This window comes from Gouania willdenowi, chromosome 10 (genome assembly GCF_900634775.1).
Source record: "Gouania willdenowi chromosome 10, fGouWil2.1, whole genome shotgun sequence".
NCBI classification, from domain to species: domain Eukaryota; kingdom Metazoa; phylum Chordata; class Actinopteri; order Blenniiformes; family Gobiesocidae; genus Gouania; species Gouania willdenowi.
In genome coordinates this window covers 36070424-36090838 of record NC_041053.1, presented here as the reverse complement: position 1 = coordinate 36090838, position 20415 = coordinate 36070424, and the positions used below count along the sequence as shown (strand labels likewise).

The window sequence follows — 20415 nt, the reverse complement described above, 5'->3', positions numbered from 1 at the left end:
ACCTTCAAAATAAAGGTTCCAGAGACCGGGGACCCCCACTAGGTGGTTGAACACAGACATGAACATTAAAGAACAGTCATATGGAATAAAGGGGAGAGATTTTTGAGGACCATCCATAAAGTCAGCAAAATGATGGTCCATTGTTCTATGAGTCTGTGATAACCACATGTATCTATTTATCTGAATAATATCCACAGGAAGTGTACTATCATTTGGACCATAAATATCATAAAGATGTAAATCTATGTTTTAATCAGAAATAAAATGGGTTATAATTGATTAAAAAAAATGGTAAAAAAGGTGGTGAAATGGGATTTTAAAAACCACAGAAATTGGCTGCCAATTAGAGTGGCCAAAAATGAAGAGAAAAAGTAGTAAAAAAAAAAAAAAAAAAGAGGTTAATATTGTAAATATTGGAACAATTAGTTTAAACTGGCAAATAATAGCATGATAAATCATGAATGTGGTTAAATTAAAATAATTAATCTGAAATATGGTGAAAAGAGGATAAAAGTGACAATAATGGGTCAACGTTTGTGACATTAGGTGGAAAAGTGGTAGAAAGGGTTTATAAGTGCCAAAAATGTCTTGAAAGTGGAGAAAAGGTATTGAAATTTGATGAAGAAGTGTCAGAAATGAGAGTAATGGAGCAAAAATGCATTAAAAGGAGCAAAAATATTGCAAGAAAAAGTGATGAAAATAGGTTAAAATATTAAAATATGGCAAGTTTGGTGTAGTTAACCCCAAATGGGGTCCTGACCCCAAGGTTAAGAACCCCTGTACTAAAGCATGCACCGTCAGAGTATGTGGAGACATTTGATTAATTTAACAGGACAAATTCACCAGTCATTTATAGCCTGATTCACTCATCTACTCTCCTTAATGTCCTAATTGTGTCCAGCGGAGACAGCGTATAGGACACGCCCATCTTCCCTCCTTTATGCTGACAGTGGTCTTTTTGGATGCACTTGGCTGGAGAGCCTACATCTATTTTTATCGGAGCACACACAGGGGTTACTGGATGGAAAAGCTGCAGAGCAAACAAAATGATGCAGTTATGCAAACATGCCATGCAGAAAATATTTAGACAATAATGCAAATGATTTTTTTCCTTTTGAATAACTTTACACAGGTGGAGGCTGTAAATAAACAGAGCTTCAGGGGGAAGGATAACAAGCTCAAATCTGGCTGATGCACTGAAAACAACAGCTAGCATGATGAAGTATCACAGAAAAGCTGTTCAAACTTTAGCTCCTTAGCTAATGTTTTAAATTATAAAGCTACTGTATCTTAAAACTCAAAGGTTTTAATGTATCAAGGTTTCAGAAATGACCAATTGAGTACATTTTCAGGTGTATATTATGTGTCAAGAACAAATATGAAAAAATTAGTTGTCTCGGTTCCCAACCTCCCGGTTAGGACTATTTGGGGTCGTGAGACACTGTGAGGGGGTCGCTAGATGCCTTCAAGACAATTTGAGCCCATTTTTGCTTTTTTTTTTTTTAAACCTTTTTTTAGGGGGCCAAGCCCGCGGGGCCAGGGAACCGCGTATGTTCCAGGACCAGCGGTGCTAGGAACCCTAATGTAATCGCAAGGGTTTTTATTGTTTTTATTATGTTTCCCGGTAAAAGTGGTGCTGCAGGCTAAACCGTGCAAGGGAGGGCGGTGCCCTTTGGGGTGTGGGTCCAAACCCCCCAGGGGACCTTGGAAGCAAAAATTCACACATATATATATATGCCAGCAGGTGGCGCTATAACAAAGGTCAACGCGTTTTGGCCAATAACTCCCACACCGTTTGTTGCAAATGTAAAACCTTCATATCCACAGATTCCTTGAATCTACGTGAAACCTGGGGGCCGAGTCGCTCGGGAAGGCTTGGCCCCCTTTCATAACTGCTTGCAGTTCTAGTTTTGTTTTGTTTTTGCAAAAACACCAAACTTGCCACATTTGAACCTATTTTCATCACTTTTTCTTGCCATATTTTTGCTCCTTTGCTACATTACTCCCATTTTTGTCACTTCACCATCACATTTCAATGCCTTTTCTGCAAATCTTTTCCATTTTTAGGACATTTTCGGTCACTTATAAACCCTTTCCACAACTTTTTCCACCTAATGTCGCATATGTTGACCCATTATTTTAATCTCTTTTCACCCTATTTCATACCTGTTTTTTTTTTTTTTTTTTTTTTTTGCCAACATAATCACATTCACGATTTGTCATGCCCATTATTTGCCAGTTTAAACTAATTGTTCCACTATTTCAACCCTTTTTACCACTTTGTCCATTTTTGGCTACTATTTGCAACTTTAAACCAATTTCTGTGTTTTTTAAAAAATAACCACATTTTCCACTAATGGTGAATGTTCATGTTTGTGTTCAACCACCTTCAGGTAAAGTGAGGGTCTCCGGTCCCTGGCACCTTTATTTTGGGGGTCATGGGCTGAAAAGGCTGAGAACCACTGATCTAGGTAATGTACAACCATGTTTAAAAATGCTTATTCATGCATATTACTGATTATTTCTGTTTTGTGCATTTCTGTTTTAATTCTGTGTATTTCTGCTTATTTCTATGTTAAAAACTAACAAGTATTTCCAGACAACACATACAGTACACTTAGTTTTTCTGTTGCTTGGAGAACCAAAAACGAAACTCTTCCGCCATCTAGTGGTATTTATCTACAATTACATTCATGATTGTAATTCACTTTTGCAAGACTGTCACATAATTGTTGGTAAAATGTCACTTTAAATGTAAATGATCTATAGTTGGTAGATAGATTTATTACTACTACTTTAAACACGAAGTTATGACAATGTTAAAACAGTTCACTCAAAGGTTGTATAGCAGATTTGCTGCTGAAAAATGTTTCTTTCCATATTATTATTATACATTAAAGAAAATATAATAATAATAATAATAATAGTAATAATAATAATAATAATAATAATAATACGAGTATGTTAATGTGCACAAATGTAAAATCAGTCACTCAACAAACAAATTGAATATAAATGTCTAATAGCGTTATAATATTAGTATTATTTGCAATGTTAGTTATAAATGTTTAGTGTATAATAATAATAATAATAATAATAATTATTATTATTATTATTACTATAATTATTCTTATAATAAATTATTGAGTAAGTGCATGTAATGTGTGCATGCATGAAATCAATCAAACAAACACATGTAATGTCAGCCACATTTGTCATAAGTATTATTATATTTTATTATTATCAATGTATAATAATAATAATAATAATAATAATAATAATAATAATAATAATAATAATAATAATAATAATAATAATTAATGAGTCGGGTAATGTGTGCATATGTGAAATCCATCAATCACACAAACACGTTTAATAGAACCCAAATGTGTCTAAACGTTTTATTATATTTTATTATTAGCAATTTATTAATAATAATAATAATAATAATAATAATAATAATAATTATTATTATTACTATTATTATTCTTATAATAAATTATTGAGTAAGTGCATGTAATGTGTGCATGCGTGAAATCAATCAAACAAACACATATAATGTCAGCCACATTTGTCATAAGTATTATTATATTTTATTATTATCAATGTATAATAATAATAATAATAATAATAATAATAATAATAATAATAATAATAATAATAATAATAATAATAATGAGTCGGGTAATGTGTGCATGTGTGAAATCCATCAATCACACAAACACATTTAATCGAACCCAAATGTGTCTAAACGTTTTATTATATTTTATTATTATCAATTTATTATTATTAATAATAATAATAATAATAATAATAATAATAATAATAATAATAATAATAATAATAATAATAATAATAATAATAATGTGCGCATGCGTTAAAAAAATCAAACACGCTGGTGGCGGGAACCATAGACGTCCAGCGGATAAAAACTCACACCAGCACCGAGTATTTTACTGTTTTTCCGGGTATTTTCGTCTCCTCTTTGTCGTTGTGAACATGGTTGAAGGCCCGGGCTGCACTTTAAACGGTGAGAAAATCCGCTCAAGAGTCCAAAAAGGGCAGAAAGTGAAGGAAATGAGAGGCAGTTTGACGGTAAATGATGCTGTTTATTCACCAGGGTTAAATCCATCGCTTGTAACTAGTAGTTACTAACTATTTACTACAAATGTCGGACACGTCTTTACAGAGAAAGAAGACCGAGCCCCACGCCTTTCGCTCTCTTTATGGATGTCCGTACACTGGGGTGGAAACCCTGGGAAAAGAGCTTTTTATGTACTTTGGACCAACAGCATTGAGGTAAACTGTTAGCAGCTAACAGTTAGCTACTGCTGCTTTTAGCTCATGTTGCTATGACACACTGTTAGCTGTCAGATTATCACATTTAGTACCGTGTTTACAAGATGTAATGCATTACAATGTCCTATTCTGTGAGGTGAGACCGAGGACATGACTTTATGAAGCAAATAACTCACGTTAAGTAACTTGAATCATGTGAAAGTATCTACATTTGTTGTCTGCATTACCTCAAAGAGTCACGAGGACAGTGCTCCTGTTCAGATCACTGTCACTTTCATTGTTTTGCTACATCGCTTATATCAGAATAAAAGTCATATCTATAGTCATGATATAGTTTATATGCAGGTTATTCATCGCAAATATTTCCACGAAAATATAATGTAGTGTATAACCAAACTCCTTTTGTATTTTTGAAGGTGCTGCTGCGTCAGAGGAACAAAACATTGTGGATGATTGTTTGTGGTTATGATAACTTAGAGATCGCTGTCAACTTTTTGTTTTTGTTTTTAATGGGGACTATTTTAATGCCTAAACCAGGATTACATGAGAACTAAAGCAGCTTCTGCAACTATGATAATAACAATAATATATTTAATAATAATTTACACGTACGTCTTAATAGCTATGGTGTAGTACCCAGGGAGCAGTTTAGGGTTAAGGGACTTGCTCAACATCCCAAAGGGATTAGAACCGGTGACCTTTCGACTACAAGCCTACTTCCTTAACCATTAGGTAACCACTTGTGGTTTTATTATGTATTATTATTATTATTATTATTATAATAATAAATAAAATAGTCATCATCATAGCTCATTGATCCAATCACTGACACATTTTGAGTTAAAGCTAGTTAGTGTGAAAGGACAGGATATACCATTAATTTCTATGCAGAGAACTCAAGACTTTAAGCACTTTATTAATACTTGTCGATAGGGATGTAACGATTAATCGTAAGGCAGTTAAAAATTGATTCATAGGTATCATGATTCACATCGATACTGTGAAAACTTTATATATCTTCAATCTCGATATATTGCCTAGTCCTAAAATGAAATTACTATTACTTTTTTACTTGATTGACAGAAATGTAAATAAGTGGGGGGAGGAAACAAAACAAACAAAAAACACATGTTGTACAATATACTTTATTTGGCATAATAATATAATTAATAATGCATTGTCAGCCCATTGGAATGTAGTTTAATAAATGCCAGTTTACTGTATTATAGTAGCTATTAGTAGGCGTGTCCCAATAAAACTATTTCTCATATTCAGCCTTTGCATATTGGCCAATATCGATCCCATTCCATATATCAGCACCAATATTAATCATATATACTTTTATTGCTTATTTTGTAACGTGAATGGTTAGAAAAGACTTGATCAACACATGGGTTACATACATTTTAACCCTAAACATAAGAAATACTGAAAAATAAATAAATCAAGAGAACCCTGTCAATAAAAAAAAACATATTTCTTGGAGATTTGAACTGCAGGCCGTTTGGGATACGCTAGTAGTTCTGTAAAAAGAATGAAGTACATATGTCATCGTCTTGCTTCTTTCTTTTCTTTACTCCACTCTTAGAATCCACTTTGGGATGAATGGATCGATGCGTATAAACCCTGCTGAGAGGAAGGAAAGAAGCAGCTCTGCAGCGGTGCTGGAAATTCACCTCACCAACGACATCGTGTGCTTCTTCGATAGTGCCGTGGAAATGAGGTTAAACAAGTCACTTTAACTGCTCAGATAGAGGAAGGTGACAGAGGTTCCAATGCTGTGGTCTTATTTACGGAGTCCTAGTCATGTATCTCAAGACTTCTGACTCTGTTTTTGAGCTTTTGGACTTTGAAATTTGTATTGATTGTTTTACCTTCCTGGTCCTAGTGCAATGTTTGGTACCAAATAATTCCAGCAAATTCATTGTCTTCTTTTTTGAAATAATATGTTAAGGTTTTCAGGAAATGTACTGACTTATTTACTTGACTGCCAACTGTCAGTCTTCCTCAGAGGCATTTTCAGTTTGTTGGTTATGCGATTACATAACAAATTGAAAAGTTCACAGAGAGGGGAAAAAAAATTCAGAATTGTTCCATTTGTATGTTGTACTATAGCCTAAAATGTAACATTCTGGATTTTTCTTTTCTAGATAAAGCTATGGTAAGGCATACAGATGTAACATTCTGGATTTTCTTTTCTAGATAAAGCTATAATAAGGCATACAAATGTAACATTCTGGATTTTTCTTTTCTAGATAAAGCTATAGTAAGGCACACAAATGTAACATCCTGGATTTTTTCTTTTCTAGATAAGGGTAAGGCTATAGTAAAACATTAAAAGAACATTCTGGATTTTTTGTTCTCGAGTAGGCCCAAGTAAACCTAGAAAAAAAGCCAGAATGTTCTGTTTTTATGCCTTAGCTGGAAAAGAAAGAAGGAAAAAAATGTTGTTTTTTATTGTTTTACTATAGCCTTTCCCTTATCTAGAAAAAAATCCAGAATGGTTTCATTTTCATGTCTCATCATAACCTTATCTAGAAAAGAAAAACCTAGAATGTTTACTTTGAACACCTGACATGTTTTGATGGCCAACTGTCAGTCTTTCTCAGAGGCATCTATCCATCCATCCATCCATTTTCATACCCGCTTATTCCCGTTTTAACAGGGTCGCGGGGGTCTGCCGGTGCCAATTTCCGGCTCTCATAGGGCGCTGTGGGGGGTACACCCTGGACAGGGCGCCAGTCCATCACAGGGCAACACAGACACAGACAACCATTCACTCTCTCATTCACTCCTATGGGCAATTTAGAGACTCCAATCAACCTTACAGTCATGTTTTTGGATTGTGGGAGGAAGCCGGAGGAAACCCACGCAGCACGGGGAGAACATGCAAACTCCACACAGAAAGGACCCAAGTCCACCCCAGGGCTTGAACCCAGGACCTTCTTGCTGTGAGGCGGACATGCTAACCACTAAGTCACCGTGCGCCCTCAGAGGCATCTACTGATCGCTATATGATGTATCCTTACAAGTTATTTTCTCAAGAAAGCATCAAAGCAGCCTGAGAGTTCTCTTTGAATGATCAAAACATTAAACAGCTTAAAAATCAATAAGAACATTAAAATGTGCAGTGAAAACATTTAAAATCATCAACAAACACATTACGTCAACACCAACATGACCAGAAATCTCCCTCTCAATCATACGCAGTAGAGAAAAAGAGTGTCTTTAACTATAGGGTCCGCTCAGTAGATGCTTTGATGCATTCCTTTGAAAATAACTCGTAAGTAGAGGTCGACTGATATGGGCTTTTCAAAGGCTGCAGATACCGATTTAAAAAAAAAAAAAAAAAAGAATTCAGCCGATGGCCGGTATCTGAATCCTATTTTGGAAGCTGATATACTTTTTTTTTTAAAGCACATTGATTGTGAAAGACAATTGAAACATTCATATGATATAAATGTATATATTAGAGGTTAAATTAAATACACCAAATAGATTTCTCAACATTTACTGAACTTTAAATATACTCATACACAACCAAGTAAAACAAAAAATACAGGACGGGTAAGTAGCCGTAAAGCACAACAACAATGTGCAAATAGTCGGTTTAAACTAAATACCTGTTTTAGGTATAACCACTCACTCCTTCCCTCTGTTCACAGCCATTATCATTTTACCTAAGCTTCACATACACAACTACAACTTCACATCTCACTCTCACTTAAAAAAAATCAACTCTTCCCCCACCCTTTTCATTTCCTACCTTGTGTCTCTCCTCCCTGTTCCCTTCCCCCTCACTTAGGCATAACACTGCCTTCTCTTTTTATATCCTCCCTATAATAAAGTGTTTCTAACCCTTCCTTCTTGAAAAAAAGTCCACATATCGGCCCGATATATCGGTCGACCTCTACTCGTAAGGATACATCAAAGCAGTCAGTAGATGCCTCTGAGGAAGACTGACAGTTGGCAGTCGAAACATGTCAGGTGATCAAAGTAGATTTCCTAAAAAACGTTTTCTGAATCAATGAAACCTTCCAATATTAAGTTTGGAAGCAGAAGCATATTTCTTTCCACTCTGTGAACTTTCCCATTTGTTGTAAAATGGAATAACTAACAAACTGAAGCAGGAATTTGTCAAAGTAACATTTTTGCTCTGTGTACCATTATGATAGCACTCGACAACCTCAAGGCACACTTGCAGGGAAAGTGTTTTACATATTTACTAAAGATGGTTTATCGCTACTAAACTTGCCGTGGGCAGGGTGACGGAGGAGTGTGAGCAGAGGCTGAGAGCCACAGAGGCTTTGGACGTTTGTTCCTCCAAGTTCAGCTTCAGTCGCTCTGAAGAGGCGTTGCGGAGCCAGAGGAGCAGGATGCTGTGCGACGTTCTCCTGGACCAAACCATCATGCCAGGAGTTGGCAACATCATTAAAAACGAAGCCCTGTTTGACTCGGGCCTCTATCCAGCCGTGAAGGTAGGAGAAAAGATGATGGATTGTGTTCAGCTGAGGAATAAAACAGAAAATGAATGTGGCGATAAGTCTCACCTAAAAAGTGAAGCTTTTCCTTTTTTTGTGTTGTTGCTTTTGGGGAAAGAAATCCAGAAAAATAAGCAATGTAACACAGAAGTGAGTGTTTCTGTCTTAGTTATAATGTAATGATATATCATCCATCATTTTGCTTAACTTTTATATATATATATTTTTAGGGTTTTGCAGACTGAGCCTTCTACATTTCTTTTTAAATAATCAGTTCATGACTTACTGGGAACTATGGGAGCTCATGTGGGTTGTGGTTTCAGGTTGGGCAGCTGACCCACGAGCAGATCCACCACTTAGTGAAGATGACTCGGGATTTCACTCTTTTATTTTACAAGGTGAGATTTACGTCGTAAGAACCATTCCTTTAAATAAATTATTATGCAAATGATTAGTACTGATGCATTTATGGCTATGAATTTGTACTAACCTCACTAAATTTAAAGCATTGTAATTGTATAAATTAATATTAATGCTTCAAATAATAAATCAATGAAAATATATATGTACAGGTAAATATATATTTTGCGCTGACATTCCAACAATGCACAATATAAAATAAAATAAAAAAATGTTTAGCCTGTCCCCATTCATACATAATTCATACAAATAATATTGTACAGGCCTATATCTGACTGAGCTGCTTAAAGAGAGTCAAATCCAATATGTTCATTAGAACACAAAGTGTATTTAAGTTCTTGATAAAGAACTCTGTGAGCTTTACTCTCCTGCTCTGTGGCGTCCATCATTCCTTGTGCACGCTGCTTTAATCCCATCCAAGTAATGATCTTTATAACATGGATCAAGTACAGTGAAGATCAGAGGATCTCTGTGTGAAAGTTGAAAAAGTTCTTTTTCCTCCCTCCCTTGTTATTCCAAACGGGCGAGTTTTCTCAAACTCCTTCTTCTGACAATCCTGGCTCCTCCTACCCTACATAAGAATGTGAGCTCCTCCCTCTCAAACTGCCTCACAGGTAAAACAGGTTAATATCTTTATGTTCAGTTTAAAGATAATTCGAAGCGCAGCGCGAGCGCTCACAATCAGTTTAATTTTTATCAGCTGTTATATCGCCTCGTATCACCTTTATGGGATGAAATGACGTCTTTGTGATCCAATGAGATGCAGCGGTTGGACAAAACAATGGACCATCGTCTTAAATGGAATAGCCTGCCAAATTTTAGTTCTAGCTTCAATTTGTGGAAGTAGAAGTATATGAACAGTTAAAAGTTGCAGCATGTTGTTAATAATGACATACTTTTTTCAGGCTCTGTTTGCACTATTTGCACTCTGTATTGACAAAGTAGAACTGTGATTTGGTTTTGCACATAATATTGTTTGCACCTGGAAAAAAAGGAAGAAATATTTTATTTACTTTTTACTTTTATTTATACTTTTATAAATTTTAGTTTTTTTTTTATTTGTGGAAGAAGATGTTTATAAAAAAGCTCATGCTTACATCATGCATGTATAATAAAACATTTCAAAATGCATGTGCAACTCGGTTAAAAAAACCAGTCATATATCTTGTCATTGTACTTTTCTTAAAATCCCGTCTCCTCTCGTTCTCGTGAACCCAATATCGTGTCTCGTCTCGTGAGCTGAGTGTATCGTCCCACCCCTAGAAGGGACTGTTAATGGTTTACTCTTCTGCTCTTGAAGCAGCGTGTGCTTACATCTACACATGCATTTGCATGAAGTAGTGGTCTAGGAGTGGTCTGAAACTGACTTTTCAGAGGCTAAAACTAAGGAAAACAAGCGAGTTTGAGAAAATAAACCTCAAATACTGTCGTTGGGGTTTTTAGAACAATTGGAGATGGGTGAAAAATAGCATAATACTGGACCTTTAAATAAAATAAAGATTGAATAGAATTATATATATTTTTAAATCTACAAATTGAATTTCTGGGTGGGATCCTGTTGGCTGGGCGGGGGTGTCCGTTGCCAAATCAACTATAGGGGAAACACTGTAAATACTCCTTTCCATTCATTAAAGCTAAGGAGAGAAAAATGTTTTTTTGTTCTATTTACCCTCATCGTTTGTCATTTCCCTGTTGCTTTTTTTCATGTCCATTAGTGTCGTAAATCTGGCTCACCGCTCCACAAACATTACAAAGTCTACAAGCGTCCCCAGTGTGGCCAGTGCTCTCATGTCATCACCGTCTGTCGTCTTGGAGACAACGGCAGGATGACTTACTTCTGCGAGAGCTGTCAGAGAAGCGATCCCAGAAGGGTCGACATTAGGTAGGAACGCCTGTGGACTTTTTGGAAGCTGATTTTGTGATTTAAAAGTTTTGTTAGCTTTTAATAAATGGATGGTCTCATCATTGAAACCATGTTTTTGCTTTAGATCCAAGAGCTTTTAAATGATATATTCAAATTTGGAGGAGGCCATGTTTGCTGGCAGATGGACTTGGCAGGGAGTGGGAAGTGTTATGGAGGGATTAATGTTGGTATCAGGTGGTGTTTGCCAGACAGGCCATGAGCTCAACACCTCCTGGCTTGTGTTTGAGCAGAGCTTTGTGAGGGGTTGGAGTCTAAAGCCTTTACGATGCGTCACGCAGCTGATGGAGCAATCTGGGAGAAGTTTGATGAAAACCACAGCATTTGCCTTCTCGTTAAACACTTTACAGCTTCTTGTCGGAGCGCTAATGTCAACAATCACAGCAATAATAATAATAATAATGTGTGTAGGGGTGTGCATTGCCAGGCTGCACAATTAATCAAATTTTAATCGTGATCACGATTTTGGCCGCCACGATTAAATTAAGCTAACCGTCTGCAATTTTTATATTTAAAATGCGATTTTGCTGCATATCACACCAGGCACTTTCTCTGCTCCAGTAGTCAGCAAACCATCAGGGGGTGAACCCATGAATTAGGCTCCGTTAAGCTGCCTTAAAGCTGCTATTCGGAGTTTTTGACGTCTCAATGTCCCGCCCCCAACAACTCTATTTCCTCCCCTGCCTCTGCCAATCTACCAGAAGCTCCGCCTCAACGTTTGTCCACGCGCATTGCAAAACATTACAAAGTCACATAACGACAAAAACTACACATTTATTGTTAAGAGTGCCATAACTTTTGATTAAAACATGTTTATCACCTGTCCATGAGAAATGTCTCCAAATCCTGGTTCATTCGGAATCCTTTTTAAAGCAGCTCTGAGGTAAATCCTGCTGTTTATCCACAAGCTTTGTACCCGGACTTTTATTTTGTTTTTTAGTAGAAACTTCATACGTTGGCAGTCGTAAAATGGGTAACTTTGGAGTTTCAAAGTGCTCCTCTATGACGCTCTGCTGCTCCGAGTGATACTTATTTGAAAGTGTCTAATTGTACGGTTGTTTGAGATGTGCAGCCTTGTTTCCGTGCACAGCTTACGCAGCATGGGCATTCACTTTGATTGATAGTCCTCGCTCCAGGAAGTCGAAGCCTATTGGCTAGGCACTATGACGTAGGAGGGACTTATATACATTAATGTATATGAATGACCACCGGCAGTAGACCATAGTAAAAGACTAGTTAGGTATTTTTTTGCATTTCAAAAGAATCATACATAAACATTGATTTCTCAGAAACTCCTGTTATCAACTTTAATAACAAACAAGCAACACTTCAGTGGTTCTGCAGCTTCAGGTGACTCAGTAAACTAGACTGATGAGTGTGAGAGATGTTGAGCGACCGACCTGCAGCGCTGCTTTTTTATACTGGTTTTTATTCAGAAAAAGCAACATGTTGACATACTCTGGGCGCAGCCTGGTGTGTTAACCATAAGCCCCGCCCCCTCTCTACTTCAGCTGTGGGCTGGGATGAAAAACATGGATCCGTCATTCAGATGTCAGTCTATACTTTTCCTTCCTTGTTTCCCTCACATAGGATGAATATTATACCAGACCCAAGCCTGACAGAACCAGACGGTCGGACCAGTTTCGGACACACACACGTAGGTCACGCCAGCTGGGCACGCTTGTTTCCCCGTGAGTGTCGGCGCACGCACCCTGTGTGACTCTCAGCAATAAGTTGATTTGATAAAACTCCCTTGACTTAACGTGGAAGTGCGCAGGAGTCGAGAAAACTGGAGTTTTAGGGGTTTTTTTTAGGTGGGGAGGGCGCTCGTGTTGCACGTGTTGACACGCCCCTATGAGTTGATTGACATAAGTACCTAATTAGTTTGTATTCATTAATTAATCCAGCAGACCCTCAAGACAGAAAATGTTGAAAAACTGCTATTTCTGGCCTAAAACCTGTAGTTGAATCCTAATATTCTTAACTTTTCTCTATACGATGCAATTGTTTTCAAATAGTTTCAGTTTTAGGTGCATTTTATAGTATTTATTATTATTCTTGTTTAAAGCTTTTCTTTTGCACTCCAAACTATTCGTATATTGTTTGTTAAAAATCAAATCATATTGTTTAGTATTAGGATGTATCGTATTGTGACATGCATATCGTATTGATTGATGGTGATGCACACCCCTACTATCTTTGTAGTATTTGTTAATTGTATAGTATTATTTGAACAACCTCTAACAGCTCCTAAAAGTGTTGTTTTTGTTTTTTCTCAACACTATATGTCGTGCAATCTTCTCGCGACAGCAATGCATGTTTTATTATTATTGCAATTACATAAATAAAATGTATTTTATTGCATAATTGTGACCATCACCAGCCCTCCCTAAGGAATGGTAAGAAACACTCTATTAAAGGGAGAATATAAAAAGAGAGGACAGTGTTACACCTAAGTGAGGGGGAAGGGAACAGGGAAGAGGGAGTCAGGGTAGGAAAATTAAAGGTGTAGGGGAGAGTAGACTATTTTAAAGAGTGCAATGTGATGTTAGAGTTGTGCATAAAATTGTTGTTAAGTTTAATGAAACATTATTTCTTGAATTTTGTTACAAAAAGGCTCCAAAGCTGGTCCAATTTTTTTATTCTATTTTTTTTTATTACATTGAACAAACTTAACATTTTGTTACACTTGAGATTCTAACCTAATATGTTGTTTGTTTAATTTAGTGTTTTTAATTCCTAGGGCTGGGCAATATGGACCAAAACTCATATCTCAATATTTTTTCTCAAAATGGCGATATACGATATTAATCACTAGATTTTAAACTTAATAAGGTCTTACCAGAAAGACAATTCTGGGTTAAATTTGCTGATTAAAAAAATGCCACACAGGCACATTTATTAACAAACAGCTGCACGATATGTGCCACTTTTGGCTTTTTCTCCTCTAAGGGACAGCACGTGTGTGTGAGTTCTGTAGTGTGGCTTTTTTCGGGGAAGGATACGCTCAGTGATCCATTTAACTGAGCTTTTCATGTATTTTAATACAAAATAATATATATATAAATGTATGTATCAGGAATATGAAACAAACAAACTGTAAAGTACAGTGACTGTGCTCTATGAATAATAATAAATACTAATATTAAATATAGATACAGTATATCTCGATATAGGTGGTATTGTCATTTTCTATTTCGCCAAAATAGAAAACTCGATATATCTTGAACCACGATATATTGCCCAGCTCTATTACTTCATCTCTTTTCCCAGAGTGCTGCCTGTCAGGAACAGCCTGATGGCTTGGATCTCCAATGAGAGGAGCCATAATAATACAGCCAGGAAGGAAGAGGAAGACTGGGCCTGTCAGCTCTGCACGCTCATCAACCCACCACCAGCCAAAGCCTGCGATGCGTGTCTGACTCCAAAAGCTGAGGGTGAGCCAAATGTTCCTTCTCACCGTCCTCGCCTGTAATGAGGCCAGCAAACGTCTCTGTTAACAAGACATCATGTAAGAAAGAAAAGCTGCATCTTTGCTCCTGGACTAAACGATGGTAGGAGGAGGTTTACCGTACACACCGCTTTTATTCTGAACCTGAACAAAACATCAATGCACCTGCAGCCTAACTTCCTGTGTCGGTGCACTGCAGCACATACACTTTAATTGAGCAAGTTTGTCTGACTCAGCTGGTCATTTTATTCTCACACTTTCTGAACAAACACGACGGCTTAGTAGTGGAGTTTAAAAAGTTACAATAAGTTGCCTGTATGTATTTTTTTTTAAAGTGCTGGGCACATCAATAACTCACTTTCTTATTGATGTGATTGTAGGGCTGGGTGATATATCAAGATTCAAGATATGGAAAATTACAGTATGGCCTATATATATATATATGTGTGTTAGCGATGTCCCGATACGACTTTTCCATTTCCGATATGATACCGATATTGCAGCCTTGCGTATCGGCCAATACCGATATTGATCCAATATCAGCATGAAACATACATACTTGTTTTTTCTTTTTTTTTACTTTTTTCTTTTTTTCTTTTTTCTTTAATAAAAAAATAATAATTACTTATTTTGTAGTGTGGAATGTTAGAAAAGGTTTGATCAAGTATTGTTACTCAAACAGAGAACAATAGTCAGCAACAGTAGGTATGAGAAAAACTGACCCCTTTATTATTAACCAATTGGTTCCATATGTTTTAATCTAGAACATAATATCTACAGTATTCTATAGTTGAATAAAATAAATAAAAAATGAACTGAAAAAAAAAAGAATCGGAAAATCTGGAAATTTGAATCCAATATTCATTTTCAGGCTAATATCGGACCGATATCCGATATCAGATCGGGACATCTCTAATATATATATATATATATGTGGGGAAGGGGAAGAATTATGCAAATTCAAAATTGGCAGCAACCCAAAAACATGTTTTTCTGTTATTAGCCAATCAAAAGTCAAATAATAAAAATGAAAAACACATTTCTAAAGTTTTGGACCTCAGAGATTCTAAATATGATGCCTTTTTGACAGTAACCTTGACTGGCATCGCCATATTGGAAAATCCAATATGGCCACCTTTGAATATTTAACATTGAACATTTACGACCAAAAGAAGCTTGACGTCCCAGATCAAGATGTCCTGAATTAATCAACCTAATCAACTGTTTATTAATCAACATTTTGCATCAGCAAATTTAACCTAGAATTGTCTTTCTGGTCAGACTTTATTTGAAATAAAATGATCGACATTTATATCTTAAAGTATTTTGAGAAAAAATATTGAAATATGAGTTTTGGTTCATATCGCCCAGCCCTATGTAACCAATTAACCACTGGTATGGGAGTGTTCTTGGAGAGGAACATTTTATCAGGAATACATTAGTTTTAATAATGAACATGTTGATTAAAGAGATTAAAGCTACATTTATCTCTATGGAACCAATGCAGGTTTAAACTATCCTGATGGTGGTTTTTATAAACATCTTTTTAACACATCCTGAGAGTCTTTAAAGGAGTTTAGCAAAACAATATTACTTGAAATAATATGTAAGGTTTCATTTATTCAGACAACTTTCTTTCCATCCTGAAACTTTTTTCAGGATTACCAAATATTGCTAATATATTTGCTACTATAGAATAATAGTAGTGTGTAGGGCTAGGACGATACCCTTTTGTCCCGATTCTTGGGTGCAGATTTGATTTAAAATGCAAGTATTGCGATTCTACAGTGACAATTTTTTTCTTTATCCAAACACATAAGTTGAATTTTAAACTTCTAGAAATATGTCACAGTTCCAAAAAAACAATACATCACATTCAGTCAATCACTGATTTATCATTATTTATTGTAAATGTCTGTTATTGTCCAGAAAACATGCATGTGAGACGTTTCTGTTGTGTTGGGTCCGATTTTAAATAAAGATTTTAGTGTGTGAATTCTGTTTTTTCCTCTTTTGTTTTCTGTTATCACGGAAAATCTGTGGCTCTAAAAATGGCTGGATTATTAGGGAAACACTTCCTTGTTCTCATCATTGACTATTTAGAGTTCTTTTGACGTATAGATCTATTTTTCTTGCTTGCTAAGATTCCAGAGGTTTAGTCACCTGCTCTACATCACAGTTTTATCTTTTAACAACCCTGGCATCCTCACACCTCATACTTTTTCTAAAACCTTGATTTCTACAGCCAGGGTCACTCTTGACTTTTCCAAAAATGTGTGTCTGTATCACAAATGGGTTGACATTTCATTTAAACACACACATCAGCAGGAGACCCGCTGACGACTGCGTTTTATAGCCAGGCTAACCAACTTTAAAAAGTGACAGCAACTAGCGTAGCATTTTGCGAGAGCAGCCAGTGCATGAGAATAAAGTACAATGAACTTTTTTTTTTTTCTACTTTGGCTCCTTTCCCAGTCTGTGAAGACGGCATTAGTGCCGAGGCCGAACCCTCCACCTTCAGCTTGATTAAATATCCCTGCACGGCCTTCAGGAAACCACAGGAGGAGCTGAAAGTCAACTGGAGGTCTGCGTTCGGGACTTCAACGCTTGTTTTTTCCGACTTAAGCAAGAAGCGAAAGCCTCCAAACTGCTCGACGTCCTCGGCCGTCATTCATCGGAATCCCTCGGTGGCAGAGCGAGGCTCATACGAACACGCCGGCCAAGGGACGACGGCGAGCTCCAATTACGCCTCTGGTGGCTGGCACAAGCAAAGTGTGGAGCTCTCCAACAAGGCCTCCAACAGTCGCCCAGCCAAGAAAATGAGAATTGATCACAGCCTCCCTCACAGTAACGACGCTGGAGAAGGAGCCCCCGACTCACGGTGAGTGGATTTCCTGCAAACTTATAATAACAGAACTTTTCTGCAACTTTGAGGGGATAAGCTGAATGAAAATAAATAATAATAAAAGCACCTGGCTGTGAGGTTTTATTAATGCAACATTCTCAAATATTGTGACTGAGTAAACGCCACAGCGGGATGCCAGGCCTTCACAGTCAGGTTGTGTTTGCTGCGTTTTTCTTACATACAACATACTCTACTAATAGAACCCTCTGGGACAGGTGTGCACCAGTGGCTGGGAAAAATAACATCACTTAGGGGGATGAGAGTCCACCAGCAGGGTTGGGCTCAATTACAATTCAATTATGATTACGATGACCAGGGTTGGGGTCAATTACATTTTTCAGTGACAATTAATCAATTATCCATGTTCAATTATGATTACAGTGACCGACATTTTTTCCAATTAAAATTACATTTATTATTTTTATCCCCTGAAAGTCAATTGCATTTACACTCTCAATTACTAATGTTCAATTGCAATTAATCACAATTACTGAGCCTTTAATATATAAAAACAAAAAAATCATAAAACGTAACGTAGCGGGTCAGTTTTGACACGTGTTAATTTAAGATTAAGATAGTTTCAGAATCAGATAAATAGGAATATATGTATGTTAGGGGTGTTGAAAAAAATTGATTTGGCGATATATTGCGATATTACGTCACATCCATATCGATTATTTTTTATTTATTTAAATGTTTTCTTTTTCCTTTATTTAACCAGGAAAGTCTTTTCCACTACAGGAGACATTGTAACTACACAAAGAAGTTTCACTGAAACCTGGACACGTTGACCATCTTGTGTTTTTTCAATAAAATCTAAAAAGAAAGTACTAAGTTTCTGCATTTATTTGTTGTTCTAGACATATACCTCAGTTAAGTTGCACTAAAGTCAAAGTTGGTTTAAAAGCCACAGGCAGATTGTATGTTGTTTTTTTATTTGAAGTCGTTGGCACATGACATGTTAAAGCCAATATTTTGAGTGTAAAATATGCCAATAAAATATATTTCATACATAATGTTCTCATGAAGGTGTACACATTTACAGATTAGTTGTTTCTTAAGTCATATATAAAAATAATCGCCTTATATTTTAATATCGGGATATGAATCGTATCGCCAGATGCCAGGCAATACACACCCCTAGTGTATATACTGTATATATACACATGGTCCCGTACACAGTACAGATAGAAAGAGGGGAAAACATGTTGCAAGACAAGAAATTGCACAATAACAGTAGAATATATACAGATACAAATATACAAAATCTATAAAAGCAATAAAAAACAAAAACAGAATATATACATATACTGTATACACTAAACTAGCTGACTGTCAGTGGATTGGCTGCCAATGTTCAGGTTCTCTACTCTGACAGCTGTTAAAATACACTATAATATATTATTCATCATCTAATTAGTTTTTCATCTCATGGTTACTTTGTTAAAATTCCTAATCTATGAAAATATTAGCACTAATATTTCTGTTGTGGGCGTTTTTCCGTCTGTATACCCCTAGATTTATGTTTATTTTTTTAATGGTAAAATAATTGTTAAGTACGTATGCGTAGGACATAAAACTGTAACGTGGTTCCTCAGGTTTGTGTTTAATTAAATTGTAATTAAATTACCTGAACTCAATTACAATTAAATTATAATTACAACAGCAATAATGACGTAATTAGGGTTCCTAGCATCATCACCAGGTCCCGTGGGCACGGCTCCCTAATTACGTCATTATTGTAATTAATTTCCAATTGAGCAATTACAATTATATTTGATTGTAACCCTAAAGCAACCAGTCAAATCAGTCGATTGAAGCACATCGACACTTAATGACACAGTATTCATGCTAATGACAGCGTAATGTTAGCCTTACGTAAAGCATGAGCTTTAATGATTCTCTTGTCCTTCGTCAGTGGCTGTGAAACAGAAGCAAAGATCATCCCAGGCTCCGCCTCCTCCGGTCCCTCTGCTCCTCGCTGTGCGACCCACAGTCATCCGGGGGTCCTCAGAGTCGTCCGTAAGGACGGAGAGAACAAAGGACGACACTTTTACACCTGCTCACGTCCCACAGAGACCAAGTGCAACTTCTTTGAGGTTAAAGCAGTTCATTCACTTTCTGCACAATCAGAAAAGTTTTACTGGAACTGTTGTAAACTCATCCCGACCCATCATTTGTAATGGTCACAGGAAGCGTTAATAACTGCGCTTTGTTGTTCTGTTGCAGTGGGCAGACTCGCACTTTCCTTTTTGTCACCATGGGAAACGCTGCTTAATGAGGACGGTTCTCAAACTGGGACCAAACAACGGCCGCACTTTCTACACCTGCAGTTATCAAAAGGCTAAACAGTGTGACTTTTTCCAGTGGGCCGACAACGCTGCAGCAGCTTCATTTCTCCCTGGCTGCTGATGTTTCACTCACACATTTCATAGAAATCATGTGCATATATTTAAATAAAGGAATTTAACTCTGTGGTCTGCTCACATCATTAGCCATGCTCAAAATATGCTGAACAGACACAATTCCAGCAAGTTTATTTTGTCTCCTTATTTGAAATATGTCAAGGTTTTATTTATTATTCAGAAAACTTTTTTCTTTCCACGATTAGCAAACCTTTCTAACATAATTGGTAATATATAATAATATAATATTAACATATTACATATTGTGATAAAATCTCAATGATTTATTATGTGTTTAGTTGTTCATTAGATCCATCGTGGTGGTCCATAAAAAAAGATTCTATTACACATATATATATATATATATATATATACATATATATTTAAACAGAAAAACTACAGAGAGTTAAAAATATACATAAAAAGGTACACCAAGACACACCAACAAATACATAAAAAATACATTATACATACACTAAGATTGGTTAAAAAAATATGATTTTAAAGATTTTCTAAATATGCGTAAAGTTGAC

At 36.3% G+C, this 20415-nt stretch overlaps 1 protein-coding gene across 2 annotated transcripts; it reads left to right on the top strand.

The window, feature by feature from the left end:
* The first annotated feature begins 3904 nt into the window (after positions 1-3904).
* neil3 (nei-like DNA glycosylase 3) lies at positions 3905-19952 on the top strand. 2 transcript variants are annotated; one of them, XM_028460025.1, is made up of 10 exons: positions 3905-4095; positions 4190-4299; positions 5888-6022; positions 8564-8777; positions 9104-9178; positions 10916-11082; positions 14395-14558; positions 17048-17453; positions 19396-19576; positions 19707-19952. In XM_028460025.1, the coding sequence occupies exons 1-10, from the start codon at positions 4000-4002 to the stop codon at positions 19887-19889; spliced, it is 1731 nt and encodes a 576-aa protein (XP_028315826.1). In that variant the 5' UTR covers positions 3905-3999; the 3' UTR covers positions 19890-19952. The 2 variants fall into 2 exon arrangements, with proteins under 2 accessions (XP_028315826.1, XP_028315827.1); XM_028460026.1 differs by having other exon boundaries at positions 4072-4095; positions 4716-6022.
* Positions 19953-20415: the final 463 nt, after the last annotated feature.